Genomic DNA, 19,156 nt, shown 5'->3' on the forward strand with positions numbered 1-19,156 from the left:
TTTTCCCTACTTAGAAAGGCAAATTATTTCCACTGCAAGAAATGCAGAAGAAATAATTTACAACAATGCTAATAATGTTCAAAGCTAATGTTAAAATGTTAACTGAACGTCCACCTTTCTGCTGTGTAAACTCACGACGTGCACCAAGTATCATAGTATCAGTCAGGGTTGGAAGGGACCACAAGGATCATCTAGTTCCATCCCCCCTGCCATGGGCAGGGACACCCCACACTACATCAGCCTGGCCAGAGCCTCATCCAGCCTGCTCTTAAACACTTCCAGGGATGGGGCCCCAACCACCTCCCTGGACAACCCATTCCAGGGCTTCACCACTCTCATGGGGAAGAACTTCCTCCTCACATCCAGCCTGAATCTCCCCACCTCCAGCTTCATTCCATTTCCCCTAGTCCTATCACTACCAGAAATCCTGACAAGTCCCTCCCCAGCCTTCCTGTAGGCCCCCTTCAGATACTGGAAGGCCACAATGAGGTCACCTCAGAGCCTTCTCTTCTCCACACTGAACAGCCCCAACTCCTTCAGTCTGTCCTCATAGGAGAGGTGCTCCAGCCCTCTGATCATCCTCCTGGCCCTTCTCTGGACACCTTCCAGCACCTCCACATCCCTCTTGTAATAGGGGCTCCAGAAAAATGCTCCTTCCATATGCCTTTATTTCGCCACTGCTCTCGTTGTTTTCTTTCCTCCACTACAGCTTGGCAAGTCAGAACTTAATTATGTTCCACATCTGAATTAGTCTGAATTCAATTTGTGCCACCAGAAACATCTAACTAGTTGTAACAAAACATCCTTTGTGGAAATGTGCAAGACTTTGTTCTAACTTCAGTAAATCCTTCTCCAGAAAACACGAAATGTAACTGATATGTGAGTAATTTCTTAAATCAACAGCAAAACCTCCTTCTGTTCCTAACCAAAATTACACTGTGCTGAAATATTATACTTGACCTTCAAACCCACAAATAATAATAATCAAAAGCAAGTAGCCTCATCCTCTCTTCTTAATTCTAGGAAATGAACACAGAGTCTTGTTCATGAACAGCTCTCCTCGAGTGACTCCACCAGAGCAAGGAGCAGTTAGCTCTAGCTGAGTCCTATTTTTTTCCCTAACACAAGGGAAAATCTCTTGGTGTAATACAAATCTAATCAAATAACTGCAGCCTCAGTGCCCCACAGAAAGCAAAGGAACCATAGAATCACAGAATGGTAGGGGTTGGAAAAGACCTCCAGAGATGACTGAGTCCAATCCCACCGCCAAAGCAGGATCACCGAGGGCATGCAACACAGGAATGCATCCAGGTGGGTTTTGAAAGTCACTAAAGAAGGAGACTCCACAGCTTCCCTGGGCAGCCTGCAGCCTGCTCCTGCTCCGTCACCCTCACAGAAAGGAAGTTACTTCTCATTTTGAGGTGGAACTTCCTGTGTTCCAGTTCATTCCTGTAGTTCCTTGTCCTGTCACTGGGTACCACAGAAAAGAGCCTGGCACCTTCATCTCCACTGGCACCTTCATGTCCAGAACAAAAGGACACAGTCTCAAGCTGCACCAGGGGAGGTTTAGGCTGGATGTTAGGAAGAAGTTCTTCACAGAAAGAGTGATTGGCCATTGGAATGTGCTGCCCAGGGAGGTGGTGGAGTCACCATCACTGGAAGTGTTTAAAATAAGAGTGGATGAGGCACATGGTGCCATGGTTTAGTTGATTAGATGGTGTTGGGTGATAGGTTGGACTTGATGATCTCAAAGGCCTTTTCCAACCTGGACAATTCTGTATTCTATATTCTGTATCCTGCCACCCACCTCTCAGATATTTATAAACATTAGTAAGATCCCCTCTCAGCCTTCTCTTCTCAAGACTAAACAGCCCCAGTTCTCTCACACTTTCTTCACAGGAGAGATGGTCAATTCCCACAATCATCTTTGTAGCTCTCCATTGTACTCTCCTCAGCAGATCCCTGTCTTTCTTGAATTGGGGAGCCCAAAACTGGACACAGTATTCCAGGTATGGTCTCCCCAGGGCAGAGTAGAAGGGAAGGAAAACCTCCCTAGACCTGCTGGACCCAAGAATACCCAGAGGCAGCTGCACACCTCACCAGCTTTGGCCTATAAAGCCCTTGCTACCCTCATTTAAGAAGGACATTGAGACTCTTGAACATGTCCAGAGAAGGGCAACGAGGCTGCTGAGAGGCCTTGAGCACAAGCCCTGTGAGGAGAGGCTGAGGGAGCTGGGATTGTTTAGCCTGGAGAAGAGGAGGCTCAGGGGTGACCTTATTGCTCTCTACAACTACCTGAAGGGAGGTTGTAGCCAGGAGGGGGTTAGTCTCTTCTCCCAGGCAACCAGCACCAGAACAAGAGGACACAGCCTCAGGCTGCACCAGGGGAAGTTTAGGCTGGAGGTGAGGAGAAAGTTCTTCACTGAGAGAGTTGTTAGCCATTGGAATGTGCTGCCCAGGGAGGTGGTGGAGTCCCCATCCCTGGAGGTGTTCAAGAGGGGATTGGATGTGGCATTTGATACCATGGTTTAGTCATGAGGTCTGTGGTGACAGGTTGGACTCGATGATCTTCGAGGTCTCTTTCAACCTTGGTGATTCTGTGTTCTGTGTTCACTGCAGCATCCTCCCACTGCCAGAAATTACATTTACCAAACAGAGTCCACATCATTCCAGTGAGTTGCCTGAAACAGCTCCACTTCTAGCACTGAATTTTAAGCGGCAGTCACATTCAAATCAGGAGCTACAGTTGGGTCACCTATTTCAGATTACAATTTACAAAGCTTCCATTCAGTCTCATTGGCTGTCCTCACCTTTAAAATTCACATGGTAAAACAATTTTGAACCATCAGGTTGAAGCCCTACATGCTGGGATACAAGACAGCTGCCAAGAGAAGATTTCAAATAAGCATAAGGAAACATCTTTACAGCTTCCTATCCACTGGTTGTTTACCAGGTTCCTTAGCTCAACCATTACAGAGGGACCATTAGAGAGGGACCTGGGGGTGCTGGTTGATAGTAGGCTGAACATGAGCCTGCAGCGTGCCCAGGCAGCCAGGAGGGCCAATGGCATCCTGGCCTGCATCAAGAACAGTGTGGCCAGCAGGAGCAGGGAGGTCATTCTGCCCCTCTACACTGCACTGGTTAGGCTGCACCTTGAGTCCTGTGTCCAGTTCTGGGCCCCACAGTTTAGGAAGGAGGTTGACTTGCTGGAACGAGTCCAGAGAAGGGCAACAAAGTTGGTGAGGGGTTTGGAACACAAGCCCTATGAGGAGAGGCTGAGGGAGCTGGGATTGCTTAGCCTGGAGAGGAGGAGACTCAGGGGTGACCTTATTGCCCTCTACAACTACCTGAAGGGAGGTTGTAGACAGGCAGAGGCTGGTCTCTTCTCCCAGGCAGCCAGCACCAGAACAAGAGGACACAGTCTCAGGCTGTGCCAGGGGAGGTTCAGGCTGGAGGTCAGGAGGAAGTTTTACACAGAGAGAGTGATTGCACATTGGAATGGGCTGCCTGGGGAGGTGGTGGAGTCGCTGTCATTGGAGGTGTTCAGGAGGAGACTTGACAGGGTGCTTGGTGCCATGGGTTAGTTGATTAGGTGGTGTCGGATGATAGGTTGGACACGATGATCTTGAAGGTCTCTTCCAACCTGGTCTATTCTACTTTATTCTATTCTATTCTATTCTATTCTATTCTATTCTATTCTATTTGCATGTACAGGAAGAAAAGCTCTCCAGAAAGATCTGAGTGAAGGTAACAACCACCACCTAAGGGTGGAACAAGGCAATACTGCTTTCACAAGATTTGACTTTCCATTTCTGGGGAGATGAAATAGAACAAAGCGTAGAAGAAGTATATGAAGTAAAGAAGTAAAAGCAAACAGTAACAAAAAGGTAGAGGGGTGATGGGCTAGTAGATAATTAAAAGGGGAAGAGATGACAAGCAGGCCAAAAACCTGGAACAGAACAGATGGAGTGAGGACTGTGGTGTAGGCCAGACGCTAAAGAGTGACTGCCAACTTCAGGTCAGGAAATGCAGGACTGAAAGGTGAGTCGATCAAGCTACTCCTTAAGGCACAGAAAATAAAACCAGAGGAAACAAGTCTTCTTGGCATTAAAAACCATCCAGATGGTAACATTCCACCTCCAACAAGATGAGGAATGAGGAATTCAATACCCCAAATAAACAGACAGACATTATCTGACACTTCTGCTGCTGCCATTGCTGCCACTGACTGCTGTCATCTTCTGTCCCATGACTGCAAACCTTCTCCACACTTTTGTCTGTAAGCTACTCAGCAACATACAACAGGGTTTTGTGATCATTTATAGTCTGGTTCTGGTTAACAGTTCTTTTCATAGTATTATAGTATCATAGTATCAGTCAGGGTTGGAAGGGACCACAAGGATCATCTAGTTCCAATCCCCCTGCCATGGGCAGGGACACCCCACACTAGAGCAGCCTGGCCAGAGCCTCAGCCAGCCTGGGCTTAAACACCTCCAGGGACGGGGCCTCGACCACCTCCCTGGACAACCCATTCCAGGGCTTCACCACTCTCATGGGGAAGAACTTCCTCCTCACATCTAGCCTCAATCTCCCCACCTCCAGCTTCATTCCATTCCCCCTAGTCCTATCACTACCTGAGAGCCTGAGAAGTCCCTCCCCAGCCTTCCTGTAGGCCCCCTTCAGATACTGGAAGGCCACAATTAGGTCACCTTGGAGCCTTCTCTTCTCCAGACTGAACAGCCCCAACTCCCTCAGTCTGTCCCCATAGGAGAGGTGCTCCAGCCCTCTGATCATCCTTGTGGCCCTTCTCTGGACACCTTCCAGCACATCCATATCCCTCCTGGAGATGAGCTATCTCCACATATTCTCCCCCAGCTGCATGCAAAATACTTCACACCACCGTCATCAAACCTTTGTTTAGAATAAACCAAACCAGGTTGGAAGAGACCTTTAAGATCATTGCGTCCAACCCATCAACCAACCCACCGAAACAACTAACCCATGGCACCAAGCACCCCATCAAGTCTCCTCCTGAAAACCTCCAATGACGGCGACTCCACCACCTTCCTGGGCAGCCCATTCCAATGGGCAATCACTCTCTCTGTATAGAACTTCTTCCTAATATCCAACCTGAACCTCCCCTGGCGCAGCCTGAGACTGTGTCCTCTTGTTCTGGTCCTGGCTGCCTGGGAGAAGAGACCAACATCCGCCTGTCTACAACCTCCCTTCAGGTAGTTGTAGAGAGTGATAAGGTCTCCCCTGAGTCTCCTCTTCTCCAGGCTGAGCAACCCCAGATCCCTCAGTCTTTCCTCATAGGGCTTTTGTTCCAAACCTCATCAAGTTGCATGCTCACACAATCTTCTTCATCATCAGAGGTTCACAACCACTTAATTTTCCAAAGCAAACCACCTCAACAGTAGCTGTAAATTTTCTGGCACAAACTGTAAAACATTTCACCTTTCCTAACTACAATAACAACAGTTTAATAAAAACAAACAAAACAAACAAACAAAACCCCCAAATGTCACATAAACCAGGAGAACAAAGTAAGTGATCTGTCAGTTCACAGACTGACTGAAAACTTTCAAGATCCAAGACCATTTAATCTTCTTGCAGAGATTACTCACCTTCATTCTAATCCCTCTAGGACAAGCTGTCATTTTAAAAACAGATAATAGTCTAAGAACTGACAAGTCATTGACACAGAGCATGCTAGCATTTCAAAAAGGTTGTTCATTTGACCTGGATTATTGTTTAACCTTTAGCCCTATTGTTCCATTGAGAGTGATGGGCATAATTCTCCATGGGACCATGGACTGCACACAAAGGAACTGGCTTTTTTTCCCCTACTCCTGCCAGGCAGCATTTTCACAAGACTATAGGCTTCAGTGATGACATCCAGGCTGGGACTGACCACACAGAAAAGTCTTTGCAAAAGGATTGTGGGTTGGTTTAGGCAATGAAAGTCAAGACTTGCATTATTTTCACAAGTTTCATTATTGCTGTGTACCTGTGTTTCCTCTTTAATATAATCAGGATAATTTCTTTGTTGAAAATACTGAAATATTTGTATAAATAGAAGGCCAAGGCTCCAAGGCTAAGAATACACAGCATTAGCCTCACTGCTCTTAGGCCAAGGCTCCAAGGCTAAGAATACACAGCATTAGCCTCACTGCTCTTCAATACTTTAGCATTAAAAGAGTCTAAACCTTCAGCTTCCTCCATAGACTGCTGCTATCCTTGTATGAGGAGTGGGAGAGCTGGCAGATTTGACCATGTCATGTCCTTGAATTCTGATGCAAGCTAATAAATGAAAATAAAGCAACCTTATGCAACAAAAATGACCAAGCATGAAAGTGTAGTGACAAACAGCAAAGATCCAGCATTGATCAAAAATATCTTTCCAAAGGAATTTGGAAGTCACATTAAAAAGCAAAACTGCTCACAGAGAACAGGTATTCCCATTTTAAACTAAAAGAATAAACTGTGCTAAATCACAGAATGTTAGTGGTTGGAAGGGGTCTCCAGAGATCATGCAGTCCAACCTCCCCTGCCAAAAGCGTGATCACCTAGGGTAGTCTGCACAGGAATGCATTCAGGTGGGTTTTGAATGTCTCCAGTGGAGACTCCACAACCTCCCTGGGCAGCCTGTTCCAGGACTCTGTCACCCTCCCTGTAAAGAAATTTCTCCTCATGTTGAGGTGAAATCCTCAGTGTTCAAGCTTGTATCCATTGTTTCTTGTCCTATTAGTGCGCACCACCGAAAAGAGCTTGGCCTCCACCACTTGACACCCACCCCTCAGATATTGATAGACATTGATCAGATCCCCTCTCGGTCTTCTCTTCTCATGACTGAAGTGCCGCAGGTCTCTCTTCACAGGGAAGGTGCTTTGATTACAGAAGCAGACAAATCTAGTGGTACTGCTTTCTCCATCACCAGTATCAACGTTCAACAAGGTAACACTTTGAGAGAGCTGAAGCACACACAAGATCTCCTCAGGTTTCATAGTTTCATAGTTTCATTCAGGGTTGGAAGGGACCACAAGGATCATCTAGTTCCTACCCCCCTGCCATGGGCAGGGACACCCTACACTAGATTAGCCTGGCCAGAGCCTCATCCAGCCTGGGCTTAAACACCCCCAGGGATGGGGCCTCGACCACCTCCCTGGACAACCCATTCCAGGGTCTCACCATTCTCATGGTGAAGAACCTCCTCCTCACATCCAGCCTGAATCTCCCCACCTCTAGCTTCATTCCACAGGTGACTGCACCATTATAAAGCTGTAACGTTGGAAAGACATAGCCCTTATCTCCCAAATCTAGTGCCCACAATAAATGTTGAGGCACTAACACAAATGCTGTCATATTTTATAATTGCCAATTTAAAGTGTGTTTCATTTCAGAATAAATTGGGTTTCAGATTAGAGAAAAAAAAAATAATCATAGATCAAAGAACAATTTCACTCTTGGACATACAACACAGTAAGAAGTTTACTGCTGGTTCAAGTAATTAATTGCACATTTTCACTGTAAATAACTAGACCTAGGTTGGACACTTTCCTGGTGTAATTAAAAGTATTCTGCTATTAAATACAGCACTGAGACTCCTGGCCTTTTTGAGTAATCTTCCTACAATCCACTCAAGCTAAGGGATGCTTACTGATGCCTGCTTTTGTTAATAAGAAGAAAGGCCAACAACAAGCTTTCAATTTGGAACACTATGTCTTAACTCAGGTCATAGAAAGGAATGATGGAGGGAGTCAGAGTTGCTGGAGAGCTCCCAAACAGAGAGCAACCTGGGGGTGCTGATTGACAGCTGCCTAAACATGAGCCAGCAGTGTGCCCAGGTGGCCAAGATGGCCAATGGCATCCTGGCCTGCATTAGGAATAGTGAGGCCAGCAGGGGCAGGGAAGTCATTGTGCACCTGTACTCTGCATTGGTTAGGCCACACCTTGAGTCCTGTGTCCAGTACTGGGACCCTCAGTTTAGGAAGGACATCGAAACACTTGAACATGTCCAGAGAAGGGCAACAAGGCTGGGGAGAGGCCTTGAGCACAAGCCCTATGAGGAGAGGCTGAGGGAGCTGGGATTGTTTAGCCTGGAGAAGAGAAGGCTCAGGGGTGACCTCATTGCCCTCTACAAGTACCTGAAGGGGGGCTGTAGCCAGGAAGGGTTTGGTCTCTTCTCCCAGGCAACCAGCACCAGAACAAGAGGACACAGTCTCAAGCTGTGCCAGGGGAGGTTTAGACTCGAGGTGAGGAGAAAGTTTTTCACTGTGCGAGTTGTTCGCCATTGGAATGTGCTGCCCATGGAGGTGGTGGAGTCACCATCTCTGGAGGTGTTCAAGAGGAGATTGGACGTGGCACTTGGTGCCATGGTCTAGTCCTGAGGTCTGTGGAGACAGGTTGGACTTGATGATCTTTGAGGTCTCTTCCAACCTTGGTGATACTGTGATACTATGATACTGAGGCTGTGAGAGGAGAAGTCTACAATACTTCATTTTCTAAGAACAAAACTAAGATGTGTTGTGTGCTTCCAGCTGCAGTAATTCAGAAGTACACTTGTTTGTTTTTGACCTTGACCTTGACCCTAAGTAAAGCCCAACTATGCTTCAGAAAAAACTCCAGTACCTACTCCCAAGAATTCTGGCCACTGCTATGGCTTTTCTCCAGTGTTTCCAGTCTTGAACATGCTGTTGCAATCACAGATCCACCTTATCTGTGGCCAAGGACCAATATGCCCACTGACCTTTCTTTCAAAAGAAATTCTTGGGGGGTGATCTGAGAAGCTGTATCTTCCTTCTGTCAGAGAAATACAAGAACTAGAGCTAAGGAAGAAACTCATGATTGAGAAAATTCTGTGATCGGCCAAGGGTGTAAAATATTTAAGGACCTACAGTCAAAAAAGGAAGGATCCTGCTAGATCCATTCTAAATGTGACAGGATTCTACTGTTCTTGAACAGCTAACTGAACAGAACTGATCTACCTAAGCAAGTCACATTTGTCAGTCCTTCAGCATCCATTCAGCTGCCACCACCTCTGGAGACAGATTGATAGATATGCTAAATTAATCTGAGCATAAGCAGATTTAGAAAGTAGAAGGAATCCCTTGTCTCCCTGCAGACCTTACTGTGCTGCACAGTGAGTTGATAAGCCCTGTCAAGACATTTGTCAGCGATGCAAAAGAAACCCAGCTTGCTCTTTCAGCTATACTAATGAGATATTCATCACCACGAGGACGTTTGTTGCTATAGCTGCAGAGATGACTGAATAAACATAGGAAGAAGATCTTTTGGGTAAAACAATCCTGGTTTTCAACAGACCTCTTTCAGAGTAGGGCAATGCTTCAAAACAATAGTCTGCTCCAACCTTACATATGGAAAAATTCTGTTCGTGGAGCTGTGATGACTACGAAGGTGTAATCCCTATTTCATTATCCTAAGGAATCACACTAAGTCAACAGAAGTAAAGAAACAACAACAACAAAAAGTTATTTTCAGGTAAATAGGAGCAACAATAATTCTTGGTCTAAATATTATTCTTTTGAGACCATAATTTTATGGACAGTAGTCTTTTTGCTAGAGACTTCAAATATGATTTGGATCTATAATACCTTCACTTAAACATTTACCAATATTATCATAGAATAGAATAGAATAGAATAGAATAGAATAGAATAGAATAGAATAGAATAGAATAGAATAGAATAGAATAGAATAGAATAGAATAGAATAGAATCCAGACCAGGTTGGAAGAGACCTTCAAGATCATCGTGTCCAACCTATCATCCAACACCACCTAATCAACTAAACCATGCAACCAAACACCCCATCAAGTCTCCTCCTGAACACCTCCAATGATGGTGACTCCACCACCTCCCCAGGCAGCCCATTCCAATGGGCAATCACTCTCTCTGTGTAGAACTTCCTCCTAACCTCCAGCCTAAACCTCCCCTGGCGCAGCCTGAGACTGTGTCCTCTTGTTCTGTCACAGGTTGCCTGGGAGAAGAGACCAACCTCTGCCTGCCTACAACCTCCTTTCAGGTAGTTGTAGACAGCGATAAGGTCACCCCTGAGTCTCCTCTTCTCCAGGCTAAGCAACCCCAGCTCCCTCAGTCTCTCCTCATAGGGCTTGTGTTCCAAACCCCTCACCAACTTCGTTGCTCTTCTCTGGACTCATTCCAGCAAGTCAACCTCCTTCCTAAACTGAGGGGCCCAGAACTGGACACAGGACTCGAGGTGTGGCCTAACCAGTGCAGTGTACAGGGGCAGAATGACCTCCCTGCTCCTGCTGGCCACACTCTTCCTGATGCAGGCCAGGATGCCTTTGGCACTCCTGGCTGCTTGGGCACACTGCAGGCTCATGTTCAGCCTACCATTGACCAGTACCCCTAGGTCCATTTCTGCCTGGCTGCTCTCCAGCCACTCTTACCCCAGCCTGTAGCACTGCATGGGGTTGTTGTGGCCAATGTGCAGAACCCGGCACTCGGATGTGTTCAATCTCATGCCCTTGGATTCAGATTGGATTAGAGAGATTTCCACATCAATAGTGGTAGTACCATCTAAAACCTCTTCCAGTTATCATAAAGCATGTAAACGACTCTTAAATATTGACACGAAGCTGCTCAGTTACTGAAAACAATGATCAGATGTCAGGCCTCATTAGAAGCCTTCTTTTATAACACGAGCATAATAAACACATTTCACTAGATTAGATCATGGGGAGGAACTTCCTCCTCACATCCAGCCTGAATCTCCCCACCTCCAGCTTCATTCCATTCCCCCTAGTCCTATAACTCCCTGAGATCCTGAGAAGTCCCTCCCCAGCCTTCCTGTAGGCCCCCTTCAGATACTGGAAGGCCACAATGAGGTCACCTCTGAGCCTTCTCTTCTCAAAAATTTTTACACTGCACCATAGACTATAGACACTATGGAAACAACAACCCCATAGTGAACTCAAAATCCCCAATAAATTAAAAGCATGTAGACACTCTTATCTCAAAGATGTTTTTAAGTTTATAGCACATCAGGCTGTGAATTTGTTGACTGAACTGCATTTGCAACACAATAATCTCAAATGTAGGTTGCAATGTCCTTGAACTTTGAAGCCTGGGACTGCAGGCTTCAAACACTGTTTTTCACAAGCTTGAGAGAAGTAACAAAAGCCAAAGTGCCAGCTATGCTTCACACTTTCAAGTGCCCTGCTCTAACTGCATAAGCCACCACTGTATTGTTCCAAGAGCACATCCAAAAGCAGCAAAACTCTCCGACCAAAAGGATCTCTTGGAGATCTGCTGGGTGCAGAGCAGGTTAAGAGTAGCTCTGAAGAAAGAGATGTGGATGTATTGATTGATGAGAAACTCAACATGAGCCAGCAGTGTGCTCATGAAGTCCAGGAGACAAATCGTATCCTAGGCTGCATCAAGAGGAGTGTGGCCAACAGGTCAAGAGAGGTGATTCTGTCCCTTTACTCTGCTCTTGTGAGACCTCAAATACTGCACGCAGTTCTGGTGTCCCCATCATAAGAAAGACACAGAGCTGTGGGAGCAAGTCCAAAGGAAGGCCATAAAGATGATCCAAGGGTTAGAGCACCTCTGCTATAAGGACAGACTGAGGGAGATGGGTTTTTTCAGCCTGGAGAAGAGAAGACTCTGTGGGGACCTTAGAGCTAGCTGCCTTCCAGTACCTAAAGGGATCCTACAGGAAGGCTGGAGAGGGACTTTCCATAAAGGTGTCTAGCAATAGGACAAGGGGAAATGGTTCAGGGTGAGGTAGAGACACACTGAGGGAGCTGGGGTTGTTCAGCCTGGAGAAGAGAAGACTCTGCGGGGACCTTAGAGTTGCCTTCCAGTACCTAAAGGGATCCTACAGGAAGGCTGGAGAGAGACTTTACATAAAGGTGTCTAGCAATAGGACAAGGGGAAATGGTTCTAGGCTGAGGTAGAGTAGGGTTAGACTGGATCTTAGGACGAAGTTCTTCAGTACAAGGTTGGTGAGACACTGGAATAGGCTGCACAGGAAAGCTGTGGATGCCTTCTCCCTGTGGATATTCAAGGCCAGGCTCAATGAGGCTTGGAGCAGTTGAGTCTATTTGAGAGGCATCTCTGCCCATGGAAGAGAGGTTGGACTAGGTGCTCTCTAAGGTGCCTTCCAGCCTAAGCCATTCTGTGATAAGTGTAGCACAAAGCAGCCATTGACTCACTCTAAATGGGTGTGAGACAGTTAGCTCATGAGAAGCAGACTTGTTGAAAAAACAGTAATTTTTGAACATGTATAGTTTAATCAACCCCAAGATATTACTTTTCCCCTTTACTTTCCTATCAATTTACAATGTTGCTCTTAAGACAATCCAAAAATGTTAACAGCACAAATATAGAGAAATTCTCAAAACATTTATAGCTCTTTATTCACACTAATTTCTTGTTGAATGGTTTGTGATTTAAAATTAGCCAAGACTGTTACTTGGACAGTTTTTCTTTGCTTGTTTTTAAAGAGTAGCTTACAACTCATCTCTTTACCTGCTTTTCAGCCACCATTGGCACAGCCAAAATACCATTACTGCCCCTCATGGGGCAAGATTTATTACCAGCTACAGAATCAAGAAAATGGCAAAAGTGAATAGAAGCCAACGATTGAGGGGTTTGGAACAAGCCCTATGAGGAGAGACTGAGGGAGCTGAGGTTGCTTAGCCTGGAGGAGACTCAGGGGTGACCTTATTGCTGTCTACAACGACCAGAAGGGAGGTTGTAGACAGGCAGATGATGGCCTCTTCTCCCAGGCAGTCAGTACCCGAACAAGAGGACACAGTCTCAGGCTGCGCCAGGGGAGGTTTAGGTTGGATGTTAGGAAGAAGTTCTATACAGAGAGAGTGATTGCCCATTGCAATGGGCTGCCCAAGGAGGTGGTGGAGTCGCTGTCATGGGAGGTTTTCAGGGGGAGACTTGATGGGGTGCTTGGTGCCATGGGTTAGTTGTTTAGGTGGGTTGGATTGGTTGATGGGTTGGACATGATGATCTTGAAGGTCTGTTCCAACCTGGTCTATTCTATTCTATTCTATTCTATTCTATTCTATTCTATTCTATACTATGGAAACAGACTGAGAGCTGGGCCTATTCAGTCTGGAGAGGAGAAGGCTCCGAGGAGACCTTATTGTGGCCTTCCAGTATCTGAAGGGGGCCTACAGGAAAGCTGGTGAGGGACTTTTAGGATGTCAGGTAGTGATAGGACTAGGGTGAATAGAGCAAAACTAGAAGTGGGTAAGTTCATAGATTCATAGAAGGGTTTAGGCTGGAAGGGGTCTTAAAGATTGGATGTCAGGAAGATCTTCACCGTGAGGGTGGTGAGACATTGGAATGGGCTGCCAAGGGAGGTAGTAGAAGCCCTATCCCTGGAAGTTTTTAAGGCCAGGCTGGATGTGGCTCTGAGCAACCTGATCTGCTGTGAAGTGTCCCTGCCCATGGCAGGGGGGTTGGAAATGGATGATCCTTGAGGTCCCTTCCAGCCCTGACAATCCTGTGATTCTATGATTTGATTTCCTTGCTTTGAGTTGATGAGACACAGCACCACTTCCAATAGCAGTGCTGAAGGAACCCAAATTCCTCTAGATGAAAATATTATCCAGAAGCCATTTAATTCACAGAAGAGAATAAAAGTATTTTAAAGAATGTTAAGGTATGTCTACACTGAAGAAAAAAGTCCACAATGAAAGGTAGGGACCATCCATATTTGCAAGACATATGCATTACTTGAGAAGACCTAGGGCATTGCTTTTAATAAGTAAAATGTGGAGACATTAACTAGGATGGGCTCTTAGTAATCAAAGTGGGAGTCTCAAGTACAACTCATGATTCTTAGACTATGGCCAAATGGGGAATGGAAGCAAAAAGAACATTATATTCCCACCTACAAAGGAGGACAGCGTAAATAACATAGCTCTCAGACATTCCATTGAGCTTAGAGACATTTTGGAGCTATGCCATTAACTTCCATATTATCACTCAACATTATGGAAATAAAGAAGTGGGGTTTGCTAAGGGACAGTTTGTAAATACAGAAGCAATAGGTAGCCTAAAACCACTTTCCAGAATATACCAGAATCATAAAATGATCCAGGTTGGAAGGGACCTCCAAGGGTCATCTAGCCAAACCCACTGTGCAGTAAACAACTACATCAAGTTGCCCAGAGCCCTGTCGAGCCTCGAATATCTCCAGCAAAGGGACATCAACCACCTCCCTGGGCAATCTGTTCCAGTGTTACACTACCCTTATGGTAAAGAACTTTCTAATTGTGACCATTTGAGGCTGTGCCTTTAAGAAAAGAGACAGTGCTGGGACACTATGGCTGAATGTTTTGGAATATTAACGAAAACAATCAGATATTCTAAACTAATTTCATTGGTGGATTGGTAGAATGCAGTTTTAAGCTTAGGTGCAGCTGGGACTTTCCTCAGTTCGCTCCTTTCCTTCTCCCTTTCCAGCTCGTCTGCTTCTGGGCTCCCTGCCAGACTGACCTTGGACAGATAAGCAACTAAGGCCTACTAACACTCTGCTTTAATTAATAACGGCTCTTTTTCTCTCTTTCTAACCCTCTTTGGGGAAAAAGGGGAGAGAAGGGGGTACAGGGGGGGAGCCCTCCTCAGGAGGAGGGAATTTCATTCCTGTATTATTGGTTTTTTTTTACTTTGCTGTATATTTCTGTATATATGTTGCAAATACTGTGAATTGTGTACATATCCTGCATTTTTTCCAAAACTGCTTGTAAATATAGCATTCCTTCCTTTGGCTTCTCCGGCTGGCTAGCTGTGGATTTTCCTCCTCTTTGTGGGGGAGAGAAGGCTAGGCCTGCAGTGTGCCCAGGTGGCCAGGAGGGCCAATGGCATCCTGGCCTGCATTAAGAACAGTGTGGCCAGCAGGAGCAGGGAGGTCATTCTGCCCCTGTACACTGCACTGGTTAGGCCACACCTCGAGTACTGTGTCCAGTTCTGGGCCCCTCAGTTTAGGAAGGAGGTTGACTTGCTGGAACGAGTCCAGAGAAGGGCAACGAAGTTGGTGAGGGGTTTGGAACACAAGCCCTATGAGGAGAGACTGAGGGAGCTGGGGTTGCTTAGCCTGGAGAAGAGGAGACTCAGGGGTGACCTTATTGCTGCCTACAACTACCTGAAGGGGGGTTGTAAACAGGCAGAGGTTGGTCTCTTCTCCCAGGCAGCCAGCACCCGAACAAGAGGACACAGTCTCAGGCTGCACCAGGGGAAGTTCAGGCTGGAGGTCAGGAGGAAGTTTTACACAGAGAGGGTGATTGCCCATTGGAATGGGCTGCCCGGGGAGGTGGTGGAGTCGCCGTCACTGGAGGTGTTCAGGAGGAGACTTGACAGGGTGCTTGGTGCCATGGGTTAGTTGATTAGGTGGTGTTGGGTGATAGGTTGGACGCAATGATCTTGAAGATCTCTTCCAACCTGGTCTATTCTATTCTATTCTATTCTATTCTATTCTATTCTTCTCTCTCAAACCCAGCACACTAATACCCTAACATCCAAACTAATTCTCCTCTTTTCCACCTTGAAGCCCCCTCGTCCTATCACTGCAGGCCTTTGTAAATAGTCTGTCTCCATCCCTCTAGTAAGCCCCCTTCAGGTACTGGAAGGTCATTATTAGGTCTTGTCAAGGGTTGAGGAAGGCAGGCCAGGCCTTCTCCCCCCCCGTAAAGTGAAGGGAAAGAAAAATGAAAGAAGGGAAAAAAAACCACAGCTGGATTAGCAAAGGATTGTGTGCTGTATTTACAAGCAGGGCTGCAGGATATATATATATATGTACACAATTTACAGTATTTACAATATATACAGAAATATACAACAAAGTAACACAGGAATGAGATTCCCTTCCCCCCCCAGGAGGAAGGGTTTCCCCCTGTACCTCCTTCTCTCCCCTTTTTCCCCAAAGAGGGTTAGAAAGAGAGAAAAAAGAGCAAATGTTAATTAAAAGCAGTTATGTGTTAGAAGAGGCCTTATCTGCTCAAGGTCAGTCTGCCCGAAAGCCCAGCAGCTGTGAGCTGCGGGAAGGAGGGGGGAAGAGTGCAAGACTGAGACTAGTCTCACTGGGAATCAAAGTTGCTTTCTACCAATCCACCAATGAAATTAGTTTAGAGCTGTCTTTGTTTATAAAACATTCAGCCATGGTGTCCCTTTGTTAAAGGCACCGCCTCAAAGGGTCACAGGTCTCCTCCGATTTTTAATTTCTGAGTTAAAGAAGTCAAATATCCCCCACAGATTTGACTGAGCATTCAGTTAGCAGGGGAACTCTCTGGAAGCTAAAAAACAACAGAGATGAAAACCAACAACAAGCACCGCTTTGCCGCCTTCAGCGCCACAATAGAAACACCAGAAATCAAGGTTACCTTTCTAGAAGCGTAGATGTCGAAGAATGGTTTGTTCCGAACGCTGAAGGGTTCCTGTGCTTTGTCAATGAGACCACTTTTCACCTTTTCATGGCGTGGAAATATAATCTCTTTCTCTATACATGCGAGCCGAACGTTAAAATCACAGTCTCCAACAGGCTGTCCCTGCCAAGTTACAAACATCACCATTAAAACCAAGCACAACACTATTTGAACAGCCTAAGCTTTCCTTACACAACAGTCAGCATTGTAAGCGTACATAAAAGTGTTATCAAATCACTATGTGGTTTTGACAAGTAGAATCATAGGATCATGATGGCATTCAACAAGTCCAAGTGCTGGGTGCTGCACTTTGGCCACAGCAACCCCATGCAGAGCTACAGGCTGGGGTCAGAGTGGCTGGAGAGCTCCCAAACAGAGAGGGACCTGGGGGTGCTGATCGACAGCCGCCTAAACATGAGCCAGCAGTGTGCCCAGGTGGCCAAGAAGGCCAATGGCATCCTGGCCTGCATTAGGAATAGTGTGGCCAGCAGGAGCAGGGAAGTCATTGTGCCCCTGTACTCAGCACTGGTTAGGCCACACCTTGAGTCCTGTGTCCAGTTCTGGGCCCCTCAGTTTAGGAAGGACATCGAGACACTTGAACATGTCCAGAGAAGGGCAAGGAGGCTGGGGAGAGGCCTTGAGCACAAGCCCTATGAGGAGAGGCTGAGGGAGCTGGGATTGTTTAGCCTGGAGAAGAGGAGGCTCAGGGGTGACCTCATTCCTCTCTACAACTACCTGAAAGGTGGTTGTAGCCAGGAAGGGGTTGGTCCCTTCTCCCAGGCGACCAGCACTAGAACAAGAGGACATAGTCTGAAGCTACGCCAGGGGAAGTTTAGGCTTGAGGTGAGGAGAAAGTTCTTCCCTGGGAGAGTCATTCGTCATTGGAATGTGCTGCCCAGGGAGGTGGTGGAGTCACCATCCCTGGAGGTGTTCAAGAGGGGATTGGACGTGGCACTTAGTGCCATGGTCTAGTCATGTGTCTGTGGTGACAATCTGGACTCGATGATCTTTGAGGTCTCTTCCAACCTTAGTGATACTGTGATACTGTGATCATACTTCATTTTCATATGTTGCATTTGTCTCAGGCTTCAAGAGATTTAATCAAATCAAAGACCACAGAAAGATAAAAACCCATAATACATGTTCTAGTACATATGAGTTAAATACCTAAGCACAGTTAAGGACAACAGTTTAAATATTCCCTAATTGTAGCTTTGGATATAGCAGCTACACACTTGTCCACACAGGTTTCCTCTGAAGCCATTCACAGAATCACCAAGATTGGAAGAGAGCTCAAAGATCATCGAGTCCAACCTGTCACCACAGAGCTCATGACTAAACCATGGCACCAAGCACCATTCAGCTTTATTTTGTTTATAATATCTTTTAATGACAGTGCAACAACACGATTTACGCAGGTCAGGATTCTGATTGATTTAAATGGCCTATATTGGTGCCTTGAAAGAAGCATTAATTACAGAAACGTTCACTTTTCTCTCCTAGCAAAGAGAAAAACATACCCATAGTGGGAAAATAGGTGTCTTTATATTTCAGATAAACCAAAACTTTGAAACTGGGGGAGAAACATTAAGTTTTTACCCTCATCCTTATTTTTTTCGTGTGCAAGGGTTGTGTCAGTGCTGGGCTTGATTGTTTGTCTCGCACAGTAGCCCAGAGCTGCATTCAGCAGCTCTGCCCATTTGTGTGCTTTTGGGTTAAAGAAAATTGTAGGACAGTTGTTTTGGATTGAAGTTCAGTTGTGCTAATGTGTTTAATACAACCATAAGAACAAGAGGTGGGGAGGTGAGGAGATTCAGACTGGATGTGAGGAGGAAGTTCTTCACCATGAGAGTGGTGAAGCCCTGGAATGGGTTGTCCAGGGAGGTGGTTGGGGCCCCGTCCCTGGATGAGGCTCTGGCCAGCCTGATGTAGTGTGGGGTGTCCCTGCCCATGGCAGGGGGGTTGGAACTAGATGATCCTTGGGGTCCCTTCCAACCCTGACTGATACTATATTATGATACTAAAATGTGCCAATAAACAGTGGCTGTAAAAACCTGCAAGGTATGTGATGGTTCAGGTGCAAGGAGGTAGTAAAAGCCCTTCTCTAAGTCTCAGTTGTGCACCTCTGACCTTACAAGGTCTTAAATAAAACAGCAGCTTTACATTGCTCTTTATAGGTTTGGTGCATTGCACCAGATCAGCGGGAGTGCTCTAAATGCACATCTGTCAGATGAATAATTGCTTGTAACAGAGTTTATTGCATGTTGAGCATTTGGAGGGTGGGTCATAAGGGAAACACACTGTTAGGTATTGCTAAGTGAAAAGAAGCAAACAGCAACTTAGAAACTCTGAAGTTAATTTCAATCAGAAATGTGACTTTCATAGCAATCAGGCACAAAACTCCAATTTGCATTGTTACAAGCACGATCCATCACTGGAATTTATTTACCTGAGACCATTCTGCATTTTGTCACCCCATTAATATTAAAAAAAATATATCTAATAAAAAATTTCAAAAGCCATCCCTTTCATGCTCCACAGAGAGTAAGATCATAAAGCTTTGACTTCAAAACCACACTTTTTCAGAAGTTGAAAGCAAGGAGCACAGCAAACTGGGAAGACGTGGGAACTGAAACACCAAGGGCAGCCATACAGAGGCAGAGGAGAACCAGCAACCAGGCATTTCCTGTACTAAACACAGCTAGAAGAGATGTGGCAAGAGAA

At 45.9% G+C, this 19,156-nt stretch overlaps 1 protein-coding gene across 1 annotated transcript in view; it reads right to left on the reverse strand.

Moving 5' to 3' along the window:
* The window catches only part of RNGTT (RNA guanylyltransferase and 5'-phosphatase), a 319,301-nt gene that overhangs the window by 184,673 nt on the left and 115,472 nt on the right, over positions 1–19,156 (reverse strand). Inside the window, exon 11 of the mRNA XM_068149390.1 lies at positions 16,391–16,555. Coding sequence (XP_068005491.1) covers positions 16,391–16,555 — 165 coding nt within the window. The remainder of the gene's footprint in view (positions 1–16,390; positions 16,556–19,156) is intronic.

Source organism: Melanerpes formicivorus, unplaced genomic scaffold (assembly GCF_026170545.1).
Source record: "Melanerpes formicivorus ecotype bairdi unplaced genomic scaffold, bMelFor1.0.p_v2 SCAF_2, whole genome shotgun sequence".
Classification (NCBI taxonomy): domain Eukaryota; kingdom Metazoa; phylum Chordata; class Aves; order Piciformes; family Picidae; genus Melanerpes; species Melanerpes formicivorus.